This window comes from Hesperophylax consimilis, chromosome 28, assembly GCF_061612785.1.
Source record: "Hesperophylax consimilis isolate HC1 chromosome 28, BYU_Hcon_1.0, whole genome shotgun sequence".
In the NCBI taxonomy this organism is placed as follows: Eukaryota; Metazoa; Arthropoda; class Insecta; order Trichoptera; family Limnephilidae; genus Hesperophylax; species Hesperophylax consimilis.
In genome coordinates, this window is record NC_142863.1 from 19,728,228 (window position 1) to 19,743,996 (window position 15,769).

At 35.9% G+C, this 15,769-nt stretch overlaps 1 protein-coding gene and 1 long non-coding RNA gene across 2 annotated transcripts in view; one reads left to right on the top strand and one right to left on the bottom strand.

Moving 5' to 3' along the window:
* Positions 1-13,755, top strand: part of par-6 (partitioning defective protein 6) — a 58,168-nt gene extending 44,413 nt beyond the window's left edge. The window contains exons 3-7 of the mRNA XM_089648873.1: positions 8,550-8,677; positions 10,430-10,527; positions 11,334-11,502; positions 12,213-12,385; positions 13,412-13,755. Of these exons, the coding sequence (XP_089504999.1) occupies positions 8,550-8,677; positions 10,430-10,527; positions 11,334-11,502; positions 12,213-12,385; positions 13,412-13,568 (725 nt within the window). The 3' untranslated portion in view covers positions 13,569-13,755. The remainder of the gene's footprint in view (positions 1-8,549; positions 8,678-10,429; positions 10,528-11,333; positions 11,503-12,212; positions 12,386-13,411) is intronic.
* On the bottom strand, positions 650-2,948 carry LOC149410322 (uncharacterized). The gene is made up of 3 exons (XR_016305045.1): positions 2,830-2,948; positions 1,475-1,560; positions 650-1,145 (listed from the first exon to the last, which is right to left on the bottom strand). It is a non-coding gene; the product is annotated as an uncharacterized LOC149410322 (long non-coding RNA).
* Positions 13,756-15,769: the final 2,014 nt, after the last annotated feature.

Genomic DNA, 15,769 nt, shown 5'->3' on the forward strand with positions numbered 1-15,769 from the left:
TTTTTCTGTGTTCTTTATTCTGCCTTTGATTTTTTTCACCCTGCTTACTAGCGGATACCTGTTCTTTTTTTCTTTGTTGCCATATGCCTTTGCCTTTGTTGTTATATGATATTGGTCGGTTTTTGTATTGATTTGTTGATGATAAACGTACCTACATGTTATCTGGGTTATAAATGTGAGAATGTTGTCGATATATTTGGGGATTCCGTATTATAGGCCAGTACACATAGCGCCAAAAAGGGGGTTGCGATCGTAATTATTCCGGTAGTCCCAATTTTTTTATATGTTTTATAAACTGATCCCATGATGTATAATCTGAATTTCCGACCATGGCGCACCTGTGCTCGCGCCACCATTTAAAAAAAACCGGCTGTAATCGCGCCAAAATCTAGTTTTTCCAAAATATCTCATTCTCAATGCAAATTTTGGCTAAATTAGCTACATAATTAAAGTAAAACATAAAATTACCTACAACTTTTGTGAAAACAATTTTCTTCAATCTCTAATAGGTACCGAGGTAGAAAGTCGTAAAGGTGCGTATATTTTTGAAAAAAACAAGTTTTTTGCGCGACTAGCTTTGATTTTTTGTAAATATCTCGTTTCCAGTACAATTTTGTGTAAAAATTATTGATACTAATTTTGTAGAAAATAAAATTTTATAAAATAAATAGGTATATAATTTATGTGTTTTAATTCTAATACGTATCCAAGCTCTAATCCACCAAAACCAGGCCAAAAATTGAAACAGAGGTAAAGTGTTTTAAATTTCATTCCTTAATTTTATTTTTCTTCAACAATTATTGTTGTGAGAACATATCAGTTGACAACAATCGTCATGCCTGCGTCAGACCTAGCTATAAGGGGCTGGAAACGGCATGCACGTTAGTGTCATAAGAACTAGAGCCAGCAAATAGTGAAAACTTTTCAGGTTCATTCATCTCTGGTCCGTACTGAAAAATAATGTCAGTTTTTGTTAATTTTTTTAGAGCGCTTATTTAATCATATAAAATTAATATTATTTACTTTATATTTACAGAAATTGTGAAAAAATTACCATGTTGAGTGTCGGTATAGTGTTTAACACAATACTCGTATTTTCTTTATTATTTGCAATATTATCTGGATGAAGTCTTGCGGAATTTTTCCTAAAATGAGAAATATTGTTAATTATTTATACTGTCTCTATTCCCTAATTATTTAGAGATGTATTAAGACATGCCCGACAAACTTTCACTAACAATTCCTGAGCTTATTTGGTGTAAAAAATGCATTTCGGTAAAAATAAAAATATGTCACCGGAAATCAAAATTAATTTACTTCTTATATTCCAAATTCAATATGCTCAGAAGTTTATCGACTGCGTATATATGTATATATCTACATATATAAAATTATTTAAGCTGACATTGTACAATTATGTTCTGTAAAAAACGTATCCCAAAGATCTATTTTTATGTGTGTATTTAAGTAGTACCTTCTCCATTCCGTTAAACATTTTCCTTGGTGCCGTAATTTTGTTCGGGATAAAACTTCTTTTGTCTTCTGTTTTCCCATATTTAACTGAAACGTAAGTATATATTAGCCAAGAGATTTATTATAAATTGGTTCAATTTTACCTTAACTTTGAAAATCATTTCAACGTAAGTAAGTGCAGTAACTTGGGGAGATAATTGCACAATTCTATCTACAACAAATGATCTAACAATCTAAACTTAAAAGATTAATGACTCTTTTTAATATTCGAATGACTTTAGGTACTTTATAGGTGACATATGTCTAATTGTCTGTATGGAGAAAAACTTTCGATGTAGAGTTTTTGTTTTATGGAAAAAAAACTTTCGAATTTCAAAAATTTGTTGTTGGGTAATTTAACTGGTTTTGGTGGATAAGAGCTTGGATACATATTAGAGTTAAAACACATAAATTAAATACCTATTTATTTTATGAAATTTTATTTTCTACAAAATTAGTATCAATAATTTTTTCACAAAATTGTACTGGAAACGAGATATTTACAAAAAACAAAAGCTAGTCGCGCAAAAAACTTGTTTTTTTCAAAAATATACGCACCTTTACGACTTTCTACCTCGGTACCTATTAAAGATTGAAGAAAATTGTTTACACAAAAGTAGTAAGTAATTTTATGTTCTACTTTAATTGTTTAGCTAATTTAGCCGAAATTTGCATTGGGAATGAGATATTTTGGAAAAACTAGATTTTGGAGCGATTTCGGCCGGTTTTTTTCAAAATGGCGGCGCGAGCACAGGTGTGCCAAGGTCGGAAACTCAGATTTTACATCAGGGGACCAGTTTATAAAACATATAAAAAAATTGGGACTACCGGAATAATTACGATCGCGAATCGGTAATTGCCCTGGAGTATTAGTAATGAAACGAACTCTTCACAAACACTTTATTGAAATATAAGAGAATACCACTCCTTAGTAAAAAAACTCCTTTTATTTTACCATAATTTATTAGATATTCCATTGTTACAACTAACATGACTGTATAATTAGAAATTAATGTAAAAGCCCAGTAGGGCGTAAATAAATAAAACTAGGAAAACGATTCTAGTGAAGGGGCACTCTATAACATTCTGTGCCGCTGGTTGTGACAACCGGACAGACAGCCGCGTCGCGTGAAAAAAAAGATTAATAGTAAAAAAGTCTACTTGGGCTAGAAATGATACATAATAACATAACGTCAATACTTTAGTGTCATCTTTTTTCTCAAGTGCCTACACATTTACGCATTTAACAATGTATTCTTTTGTATTGGTTATTATTTATATTTATATTTATTATTTATATAAAAAACCTTTACTCACTTGAGGAAGAAGTTAAATTATAAAAAACAGAAAATTTCACTAATAGATTGCAAAGTAATTGTTTGATTAAATAAAAAAATACGTAAAAGAAATGACCAGAGCGACGGGCCGGGAGACACACAACCTTACAGGCCGGAACTTTCGCGGCGTCTGAATCAATACGTAGTAACTCCTTGTCAACCCGCACACAAATATACTACGCACAATAGAGAGTTTTGAAGTACTGGCGGTCGTTTTTCGTGTATCTGGCCAGAAATTGGATTTTCGCGAGTGTTTTTATTTTAATTAATTCTTATGAATACATTAATAAAATCTCTAATCTTTTGTGAGGGAGTCGTCGGGAAGTTACTAATTCATCGTCTAGAAAAATAAAATCTGGTACTTGCCGCTTATCTTACAACATTTTACATTTAATAAAATGTACTTATCGTTTTACATAATATATTTAATTGTAAGGTCCTGTTTTTATTAATCTTAAATATAAATAACTTGCATCCCTTCGAATCCCTCTAGAAACATTTAAGAATTTAGTAATAAGCTCATCAGAAATAATTAAAATGTGAGCGTCGGGGCAAATCCCCGTTATCAGGGTATTGTGTCGCCTTAACTGTTATTATCTGTGCTGGTTAACTCTACATGGACTACCAACTGGGGGTTACTACCAACTTTCCGCAGTTTAGAATGCTGTTACAAAACTTAATTCCGCATTCAGAATTTCTACCGGCATACTCGTATAACTTACTTCCCTTGAACTCTTTAAGCTTTTAAGCTCAAAAAATACATGTTATATTTTAAGATAATCTCTATTGAGATGCTGAGTTAAAAAAGTAATTATATGAAATTCCGTCGATAGAAAAATATCGCTAAGCATGCTACAAAAAATTATGAAAAAATCAACCCGTAAAAACTGTTTTTTTTACTATGATACAACTATTTTTTTATTAACAGGATGTATTTATATTTATTTTTGGTTTGACTAAGGATTGAACCTTCCCCCCCCAGGGACTTAACAACTGCGCCAATTCGTAATTGGATAGGACCACGATTTATTTCGTATATTAACTGCTGTAATGTCACAAATTATTATAATCAATAATATAACTCGCCTTAAAAATCCATGCAAATTGAAAACATCTACCGAGTAAAAATAAATGCCGCCGACGGGAATTGAACCCGCAATTTCTGATTTTTACTCGGGAGTTATTTTCAATTTGTATGGATATTTCCGGCGAGTAATTATTGCTTATAGTAATTTGTTATACTTTGTGCCGCCATGCATAATAAACCTTGCCTTATAAACATTAGTTAATCTTTAAAAAATAATGCTGTAATAACATCCAGAGAAATGCGTATACATCCTAGCTCACTGACTCCAGACAGCTGGGAGCTAAATCTAATAATGCCCAGGTTTAAACTAGGAAATCTCTGGCTTAGATCTTCGATTGAATTATAATGCTAGTGATGGACCATGCTATACGCATTAGAGCTTTTTTGGGCGTGGTCTATACAGATTATATGTTGAGGTGTCACACTACCGGCTACCCTATAATATAGCGCCCTTCGTGGCAGCAGGACGCGTCCTAACGCGTCCTACAACCGCTTTGTGTTTTTTTAGTATTTTCAAGGGAAATCAGGCAACATCCCTTTGAAATTATTTTTAAAATCAATCAATCAACATTTGAACTTAAATAAAAATAAACTTTGTAATTATTAGAACTTTATAATATGTGTTTTGAGTGCAGTGTTTTAAAAGTGAATAATCGGACATTTGCTCAAAAATAGTGGACATTCGAAACGAACGGCGATCGGTAAATGCACTCCAGATGTTTTCAACGTAATTCTCGGAAACTGGGGAAGTTTGGACCCTGGCAAGTTTTTTACTAAGCCCAGGGTAATTTATTAACTGTCGATTTTTATTGCGGGCAGAATGCTACACTTCAACAATTACCAGGAACAGGATTACATGGAGATAAATGATGGACTTACCGAACGTCACAGCGGTGCTGCCAGGGTCTCTTATCCATTTGAGGTGTCAGCGCTTTATTATTAGCAGCAGATACATACCTGGACGCTGTTGTTGGATGCGGTGGACTCTCTTGCTGCAGCAGCTGGTCCAGTTCCTTCACCACGTAGGATTCTTGCTGCAGAGTCTCCATATTTTATCTTCGTAGAACGTCACAGCGGTGCTACCAAGGTCTGGTATCTGTGAGAGGATAGTGTATCAGCGCTTAATTAGTAGCAGACACATACCTGGACGGATGACGAACCTCGTGCTGGCACTCTTGGTGGACGCGATGGACTCTTTCGCTGCAGCAGCTGGCCCAGTTTCTTCACCACCTAGGATTCTTGCTGCAGAGTCTCCATCTTCTATCTTCGTGTCACCTGTTCCTATACTTCATTTTACTTAACTTAACTTCACTCTATTTTTGTAATATTTATATTTTTGTAATACCTGCATCAACTGTAAAGCGCCCCTGAGGTGATATCTCACAAAAGCGGCGCTATACAAATTATCCAATAAATAAATAAATAAAATAACCTTCCTCTCCCTACGGTCAGAGAGGGCCGGATCAATTAGGGAACTGCCGTTATCTTACAAATGAAAATATCGCCTGGCTAGCAGATCACGACAAATCATCATCGCCACGCCCACGCTTATTGGGATTGTATGGCGAGCGATACGGCGGTGTAGGCCACGCCCAAAAACGCTTTAATGCGTATGGCGTAATGTATCAGCACCATAATTACATCGCGCAATACTTTAACGTGATTTTCTCCGCTAGTGTGTAGAGGACCGCTAATAACAAATAACAGCTATTGTTTTTTTCACCCGATTCGGCGAATGGACGTCACAGTGTATTGTTATAACATAGAACATAATAAATTAATGGACGGTAAACATTTTTCCGCTCTTAGCAGTTTGATGGGTGTAGTAATAAAGTTCCTTCGAACCTCGAAGTTCATAAACTTTATGTTTGTTATTTACGATGTTTGGATTTACCTCGCTTGGTCCGAACAGCGATACTTTCCGCTCGAGGTTATTGCGAAATGCTTTCTGAAAAATTTTCACATAAATCTTTAAAAACCAGACGTTATTTTTAACGTTCTTTTAATATTCCCGGTAATAAAAAAGGGATGGTTTAAATTGCTTTGTTTTTACGAAAAATATTTTCAAGGGCGTTTTCGTTAACCTTCCCGTTACCAAGTTCGAAAATTCCTTTCGATCCCAAGTTGACGCGCCAGTGTTGCCGTCACTCTTGGACGTACTCTCGATTCTTACCCAACCCTCATACCCTTTATCTTCCCAGACTTTCTCTCCTCCCTTTTCTTTCTTAAAAAGAGACCCTCTACACAGTACCTCAAAAGAAAGAAGGGCCTCCTGTGTTGGGGTTACTGTTAAAAAAAGTTACTAAAAGATTTTTTGTTTTACGTTTGGATCACTGGTCACGTTTGACTTCGTCATATTCTCCACTTCGGTAAACGTTTAAAGTCGCTGGACATGCTAAGTACGAATACGTCAAAAAGAACAAAAACATGGCCGAACTGTCAAAACACGTGAAATTTTGAAACTTTGACAAAAACTTTTTTTTATAGTAATTAAGTTGAATCGACGTGTTATTTAAAAATGATCGTATTGAGCGTATCCAGCAACTCTAAAAGATTACCACGGTTTTTTTTTTACAGGATTTCTTAATTGCTGGACACACTTAATACGAATATTTTTTTGAAATAACACTTCGATCCAACTTAATTACTAAACACAACTATTTACGTCCGAGGAAATGGAAAATACTGTATTAATGTAAATTTTTTTCAAAGTTCAAAATTTCGCGTGTTTTGACAGTTCGACCATTTTTTTCGTGGGTTAAGTTTGAAAGTTTCGAAATATGCATAAATTATTAAAATAACCCAAACTAGAAAGCTAATGACTTATTTTGTATATTTTCTCGTCTCCCTTAACATGAACAGTCATCTCTTGGGTCATACAGAAAATAGGGGCACGCCTAATACGAAAATTTTGTTTTAATATACTGTGTAGTATATAGGGTGACCGGAAAATCATCAAAATGATAATTCATCACATATTTAAAAAGTTATATAAAGTCATGGAAAGTGATGAAACAAAAACTCTATTAACTGGGTTAAGTAGGTTAGGTTAATTTTTTTTTTTTTCATCGTTTTTAATCACTTTTAAAGGTGTGTTTAATAGTAACTGCGTTGAGTTAGCATGGAACCAGTATATAGATAACAATAAGTAGTTAGTGTTTCAGTATGCGGAAATGGAAAATAATACATTTTAATAGTTATTTAATTAAAACTAAAACCGATTTTTACTTGGCGGCCATTGTTGTTGATGTACATACATGTTTTAAGTTTAGTTTTTTTTTTTTTTTTTCTGTTTTAAACCAAAATATGAACTTATGACCCTAAAATAGGTTGTCAGTTTGGGTTTAAATCAAAACATAAATAAATAAAAAACTAACCTAAAAAAGAAAATTTTTAAAATATTATAATCAAAACATGGCGTGAAGAAAATTATCAGGTTTTTTTTACGAAAGCTTACAAAATGCATTATTTTCCATTTTGGGAATCTGAAATACTTACTTCTCATTTTTATCTAACCGATATTTCTATTAAAAATGCATATTAACCATGTATATTTACCATCTCTTGTAGTAATGAAGCTGAAACTAAGGACGGGTTGTTTCAGAGAATTTGAACAATTCTATAAATTTCAAAGCTAATTTTCAGGTTCTGTTAAAGTTTTTTTCAGGTGCTGTCATTATTTCAGTTCTGTCGAGTAACTGGCCTATGATGATATAATAACAGAACTTGAATAGGACATTCACAGAATTCGCAAATGAATGTTGAAATTTGATGAATTGTTCAAATTCTATGAAACAACCCATCCTAAGTGTTAAACTAACTAACCATCACGCCGTTTCTCCGCAGGGGTAGGCAGAGAGGACAGACTGCCAAACAACTCGGTCTTGGCACACACTTCTTGCCTCATTCACATTCATACATCGTCTCATACATACTCTTCTATTATTCTGACTCTTGACATGGCCCGACTCGAGTATCTGATTCACTTGATCGTGCCATGTCTTCCTCGGGCGTCCCCGACTTCTGCTACCATTCGTATTTCCATCATATATCCTCCTTAGACTCCTATCTTCGCTCGTTCGCTCTACATGCCCAAACCATCTAAGCGTCCCTTTCTTAATCTTACTCATTACGCTCAGCCTTGCACTCTTTGCGGATCTCCACATTCCTCACACGATCAAACATGGTTTTACCACAAAATAAAAATTTAAATGTTCGTTTGTTCAAAATATTAAATCTCCGAAAGTTCTTCACCTACTACTTTGAAATTTTGACGTAACTTTGCATTCCAATACTCGTGTGTGTTTTATATACCTATATTACCTGTGACAAGTAAAAACATGCTTTTTTTAAGAAAACAGCACAATCTGTTGAACAAACCATCTGTTGGATTTTAAAGCAACACGCGCTATTGTTTATATATCTGTACAGACAGACAGAGTAACAGCAACACTTGGCAGGGTACAGCTAGTTTTAAATAAGTTTGCGAATTAAGCATGCCCAGTGATTCTAAAAAATTACCTACTACTTTTCCCAAAAAGTCGTGTAAGTTTCACCAAAATTAAGGCGAATTTACCTACTTTTGTACTTACATGAATTGTTATTTGTTCCAGGAGACAGCCTGGAGGAGCTCAACGGCTATGGATCCATGCGGCCGCGGAACATCATCTCGTCTATCCTGGGTGGAACGCCCGGCAAGACCAAGTCCCTCGCCATTTCTAACCCCCACGATTTCAGACAGGTGACAACTACTTTTTGCATTTCATTTTAAATTTTGCTTATTCCAATATTCTTTGACATTTGACTTAACTATAACGCAAATCTTAACCTATTTACAGTTGAACATATTGTAAATTATAGAATAAAGTTGATTCTGTTTTTACATGTGGGACACGTTCCATGTAAAAATACAGTACATGCATAATACAATAGGAAAGAAGAAGTCAAAAAATATAACACATTATTGTTTATTCCTAGCTATTAATATTAAATTAAATCAGTTTTTATTTGTTTTACCTATGTCAGTCAGTCTCCAAAATAAGGTACACCAGTTAATACTTGGGGGTATATTATACTTATTAATCAATTAACAAATATTAGCTCACCGTCATTTTTTTGTGGTGTTGCGCTCCCTTCTTCTTTAGTCAATGTTTCGGACGGCATTACAGTGTCCGTCATCAGGGCAGATTTGTAGATTGTTGTGAAGTGTGCGATTGTGTTTTGTAGAAGCAATACCGTATTGCGCGTGTCAGTCGTTTCTTAGGGGCGGTATTTTAGTACATTTAATTAATGTGGTTTCAGCGTTTATTTTTGGTGTAGCCGTCGAGTACCGTTTACCAAGAACTATAAAGCTTAAAATCTATTAATATTAATAGGATTTTGTGGATTTCAATTGCCTGGGTAATTAGACGTACTCGATGCATTTTGGGTCTTCTCAGGACTAACCTCCAAAGACTAACTTGTATTTTTAAATTACACCATTTTTTATGATAGACAAACATTCCTTGGTTACAAATAATCAGATTGCATTTGTACGTTGCACTGCTTGTCTGAAGTCTTCACACAACTTATATTGACATCTGTACCTCTATTATCGGTATATGAATTTACACTTAGTCATAATTCCCGCCAGGTCTTATTTGAGCTGTCTTCTAATACAAGCCCAAATGAGTTGTGTGTATTGTGAGACATATTACGCTCATAATGGCTAATTGTGTGTTGGAGCAGTGCATATATATCATCCCGTGCACTACCGACACATGCGCTGAATTTTGCACCACATTGGTCATGTGTAATCCAATAAAGACGCCTGGAGTGGATTTACAATGTTAGCACCATAACATTCACACATTAGCACTCCTGCGCAGTGAATTTGAATAGTTTGGCGAGATTTACAGGGAACCCTGAATGAGCAGTATTATGTATCCAATTATTTGACAAATGTAACTTAATGTAGTGAATGAGTTGCAGTACCCCCATTAATTTATTTGCTACACCTTCTTATATTAGGTAGTAGGCACATTTTAAAAGTGAAACGCATTGCTGGCAATTTCAATTTTGCCTCTGCGAATAACCTGATATTATTTTAATTCTCAATGCTACCATCATTATAGTGAGAAAATGATACTTGTGCAATGATGGATGACTTAGTTAACAGAGGATTAAACCCATAGAATAGAGAATAACACAATAAATAAATGCTTTGAGGGCGTGTTTCTTGATCTAAATATTTGCACAGTCGAGACTTAAATTTCATATAAATACTAATGGGATGGAGTTCTACGATGTCAGGCTAGATAAGTGAGAGAGAGCGGTGGGCTATTGTGCTCAATGGAACATTTTTTTCCATTCTAATTTGTACGGAAAGCACTTATAGTTTTCTTCTTAACTCTACCACTGAACTTGATGCATTTGTGCTACTGACCATTGAACCAAACGTTGAGAAGTTTGCTAACAATTAGTAAGTGCGTTTAATAAAATGATTGTTTTTCAGGTTTCCGCAATCATAGATGTAGACATTGTACCAGAAACATGTCGTAGAGTGAGACTACTGAAGCACGGATCTGACAAGCCCTTAGGATTTTATATTAGGTGAGATATACTTCCTCTTACTCTGACTTGACTGCTAAATCTAAATATGTACTAATAAAATCTATCTATTATATACCCTAGAACAGGGGTGCTCAAACGGTCGATCGCGATCGACCGTTTGAGTCGATCTTGAAAAAAATTTCCCATTTTTCATATCTTCTTTTTTATTATTTATTTGTAGTTTGTAGAATTCAAAATATCGCAATCGACTAACTGACGAACATATGTCATCGTGCTTGCGATTAGCACTCGGTAATTACGTACCATCGTATGAAAAGTATGCTGAGGGCATGCAGTGCCACGCTTCAACATCCAAAGTCATTATTCAGTTAAGTTTAGAAACTAGAACTCGTTTGTTTTTTGTAAGAACCAATAAACTTGCAATTTTGAATAAATATAAGTTTTTTATTGACTTTTTAGTGCAGACCTCCACCTACCTTGACTAAAAAAAATGCATATTGCCAACTAATTTCTATCGTTCCTCCAAATTCTATGTGGATTCGTGGCCATGCAATTATGCAACGTCCCTATATATACACTTATACCTGCGCCACGATACACCCTACCTACATAGATGACAATCCTGCATCACACATACTTGCGCCTCTCAGAGTCGATCGATCGGAATTTAATAATATTGAGGTAGATCGCCAGCAGTTCAAGTTTGAGCACCCCTGCCCTAGAAGATAAGGTATTTTTATGTTTAAATATTAAATTTAGATTTTTTCGATTTAAGTTTAAGTGCAAGGCGTAAGTGATTATGCTTGTAAACAATATGGCTGAATTTGTTAATTTGTATGTTCCAGAGATGGCACCAGCGTGCGGGTGTCGGCTGCGGGGGTGGAGCGCCAGCCCGGGGTGTTTGTGTCCCGTCTGGTGCCCGGCGGTCTGGCCGAGGGCACGGGGCTGCTGGCCGTGGGAGACGAGGTGCTCGAGGTCAACGGGATCGAGGTGGCCGGGAAGACCCTTGATCAGGTAAACAAACTAACCCAAATATACACAGCAATTAGAGAGTCCCTGCTACTCCTTCATTTTTGTTATTTCTCTGCAGTTCTTTGTGCTTAAGGCTGTAGTACCTAACCTAACCTTACTCAAACACACACAACTATTAGAAAGTGTTGTTTGTAATGCCTCCGTCCCTACTGTTTTTCTCCAAATCCTCGAGGAAGAAGCCCAAGGCTGTGGTATCTAATCTAACCAAACCTAACTCAAATACGTATAGCCTTTGAAGGATGTGCCTGTACTGACTCCACTACTGTAATTGAAAGGCGTCTTATATGCGATCAATTGAATCCTTTCAAACTTGCAGAAGTGGAATTCACTAGGTTGTTCAGAATATCACGAGTTATGGCTCATCATTTATCAATCAGCTCACTAAGTATATGCGGACTTGGCAATATATATTAAAGTGAGTGTATTTCAATTTGACATTATTAATTCATTCGTAGCCATAGACTTAGTCATTTGACATTTGAGAACTTCGATCCATAGACATTTGCCGCCAGTGTTGCTGTCATTGGGCAATTTCTTATTTATTTCGTTGTCGATATCGGCATGCCTAACGAGCGCTCAATCTAGCTGAGAAAACAGATATAAAATCGTCATCAGTAAAACCTATCGATCTACTATTGTTGAGTTCTCCATTTGACCGTGCGTATTGACTAAGTATGTTGAATTTGTGCCAGGTGACGGACATGATGGTGGCCAACAGTTCCAACCTGATCATCACGGTGAAGCCGGCCAACCAGCGTGCCGTGCTCGGCAGCGCTGTGGCTGCTCTACCTCCCCCTCCCAACCGCCGCGCTTCACTCTCACAGGCCTCCAGCAACAGCCATCACAGCGAGGACCCTGACGACAGGTATTATACACTATTCTGTGCTCAACTTCTTAACCTTCCTCCTCCCCATCTCCTTCCCTTCAGTCTCACAACACTCCCCAATGGCTCTGGACAGTTGGGACTTGTGGTAACCTAGATATTAGTTTCAGGTGCTATTCATAGATGTAAACCGGTTGCCGCCAAGGACAGCGGCTCAGAATTATTACTACCGCCTGCTAATTAAAGGACACTGGCCTAATGGCTGTCCAAGCTCAATTAGGACTATCACAATTATACGTCCTTAGTGTATTTGATCCCGGAGTTTTATTGAAGAGTTGAGGGGATTCAGAGATGCGCGCGACATCTGACTACCACTGGACTCTTGCGTGGTGTTCAGATTAAAAGTGCCTCCTAACTGTTATTAATGACTCTTGATAGAAGTTTAAAAACTTCCTTCTTCACGACAAGCATGTTTTAGACTTAAAACTCTTACTAATGGTGACAGGTGTATAGGACAGTGCTATCCTTTGTTCTCTTATGTTCTTGGAATCTCTGTTTCTAGAATCTTCACTGCTCCCCGTACCGTCGTACGTGGTTGTTACTAGCGTCAGGCGCTATTGGGCTCAGGATATTAGATCACTCACCATTTTGTTGGATTCTGGAGGCTGCAGGAAAGATCCTATTGCTGGTTTCACAATTGAACTTAAATATGTGATATAACGGCGGTTTCTCCCTTTGCGATTTATTAAATTTCTTCGATAATATAGATGTAAAGCGGATAACGAAATTTGGGCAAGCGGTCGACAATGTCAATTGTTCGGCGGTTATAATTGAATTGGCCGACAAGAATTATTGGCAAAAGTTGCACCAATGGTAAAGTATTGCCCAATTCAGTACAATTAGTGCCATCTGTACCCCTTTCAAACAAATGTAGCGATCTCAACACGTGGTTGAAGGTTTTCGATAAAAAAAACCAAAGGTCAAAATCAACAGAAATTTAACACGTGGGTTGATGGATCATAATAACAGTCGAGTAGCATTCCAGCTAAGATATATTTTGCCTTTCAGATTTGACCAAGACGAGATAGTGGACCTGACGGGCATTACCCTGGAAGACACGGGCGCCGAACCCCTGACAGATAGCTCCCTCTACCACCAGCACCAGCACTCTTCGCGCCGCAGCCTGCACTCGGCCACTGACGATGGCCAGGTCCTGCACCTGTGAGGGTTGAACGCACTCACTGCAGATGCCGAGTGGTTGGTTTTGGAGGGTAGATAATTGACGGAACCTCGTAAGAAAGATATTGGTTTATGCATTTTAGTGATATCTTGGTAAAGGTGACCTTGTCTTTTTTGTATCTCGGTAATGGTGACCTCAGATTTGTGGAAACTTGGTAATAGTCAACACATCAACGGTGATCTAGTATATAGTTGCAATTCGATAATGGTAACCTCAGTTTTGCAAAAATTCAATTATAGTCACATTGTTTATATTGATTTCTTGATAATGGTGACCTTATCTTTAGTGACTACTCAGTAAGGGGGACCTCAGATTTGTAAAAACTCGTTAATAGTCACATTGTTTATAGTTATATCTCGATATTGGTCACCTTGCCTTTAGTGAAAACTTAATAATGGTGACCTTATCTTTAATTGTTTAGTCCCTTTAACATTTCTTAGAAGAACAGTACCTCAGATACAGTTACCCAAATAATGTATCTTCAATATCACTGAACCAAAGAGTACACTTCTGAAGTTGTTATTATAAAGATTTGATCAGATTCATCCATTTCTATCTTACGAGGTTGTGTACTTTTATCGTTGTTCGTTTTAGTGTGGTGTATACTCACCATAAAACCCACAAAAAGACATAAAATGTACTTAAAATGCATCAGAATTGTGGTTTAACGCTCTGAAACAAAAGTCTCCCAATGAGCCATGTCTTTTGCAATAATAATATATGAGTTAAATGTCTAGTTACTTAGAAATAGTATGTTGGGTTTCTAAGCAGCTAAAAGAATGTTAAATAAGAGGTACGGAAAGGGAGAAATAATATTATTACATGAGAGTTTCAACTCTTGCACTGTCTTCCGCTGGGTAATGTTGTTAGTTTTAGTGAGAACAGAAGGACAGTGCAAACAGGGACTGCAAACATCAAGATATCAAATATTATAATAGCATGTGGTAATTCCCAGGTTGGCAATCATGAAGATATCAAGTAATAAGTTGTAATAATGGACTGCTGTTGATTAATGTTGTAATTTTCGGGAAGACAGCGGATGCGTTGTTATCTGCAAGACTGCAATGCTGAAGATATCAATTAATTATTTTTTGTTTTAATTGTCAAGATTGAAGTTGAGATGAAGTCATACTATGTGTTGTAATTCTCAGGACTGCAATCCTGAAGATATCAAATAGTATGTTGTAATTTGCAGGACTGTAAACCTGAAGATATCAAATAATATGCTCTAATTTGCAGGACTGCAATCCTGAAGATATCAAATAGTATGTTGTAATTTGCAGGACTGTAAACCTGAAGATATCAAGTAATTTGCAGGACTGCAATCCTGAAGATATCAAGTAGTATGTTGTAATTTGCAGGACTGTAAACCTGAAGATATCAAGTAATATACTATAAACCTGAAGATATCAAATAATATGCTGTAATTTTCAAGACTATAAACCTGAAGATATCAAGTAATATTTTGTAATTTGCAGGACTGTAAACCTGAATATATCAAGTAATATGTTGTAATCCCAGTATTGCAGTCTGAATGAAGTTGTCATATAGCAATCATGGAGTTATGATGTCAAAATAGTAATATGTTGTAATCGTGGTAATCAATAAACAGCATTCACTGCATGCACCATAGAGGCAAAATGACAGAATTTAGTGGTGTCAGCAATCAGCAGATGTTAAAAATTATTATATTATTTTGTGTGTCTCATACTAGTAGGTAAAAAATACGATAAAATTATTCTGACGCTGCCTTCGTGTAACTATTTGTTTAGGAAAAAGTGGATATTAATGATAATAATCAATGGTTTAATATCCTTACATTCCAATTATGCTTATTTGCAATAATCACCTTCAATTACACTGATTAAATTATATATTATAAAGTTATCAACATTCAAAATAATTAAATTCACCTTCAAAAATATGTGCATAATGTTATGTTGCAAACAATGTATCGAAAAAGAAACATTCCACTGTCTATTCCTTATTCCTGTTATTTCCAATGTTAAAGGATGTCGATAAATGTGATTCTAGGAGTAATTTTGTAGCATTATCAGCTTACTAGGAAAATATACATTAAAAAAAATGTCACATGTCATTTTGACAAGTTTTGTTTATTCATTCACAGAAGATAACCTCATTGTATTCATTGTTTTTTTTATAAAGCATCTTTGCGAGTCTATCTC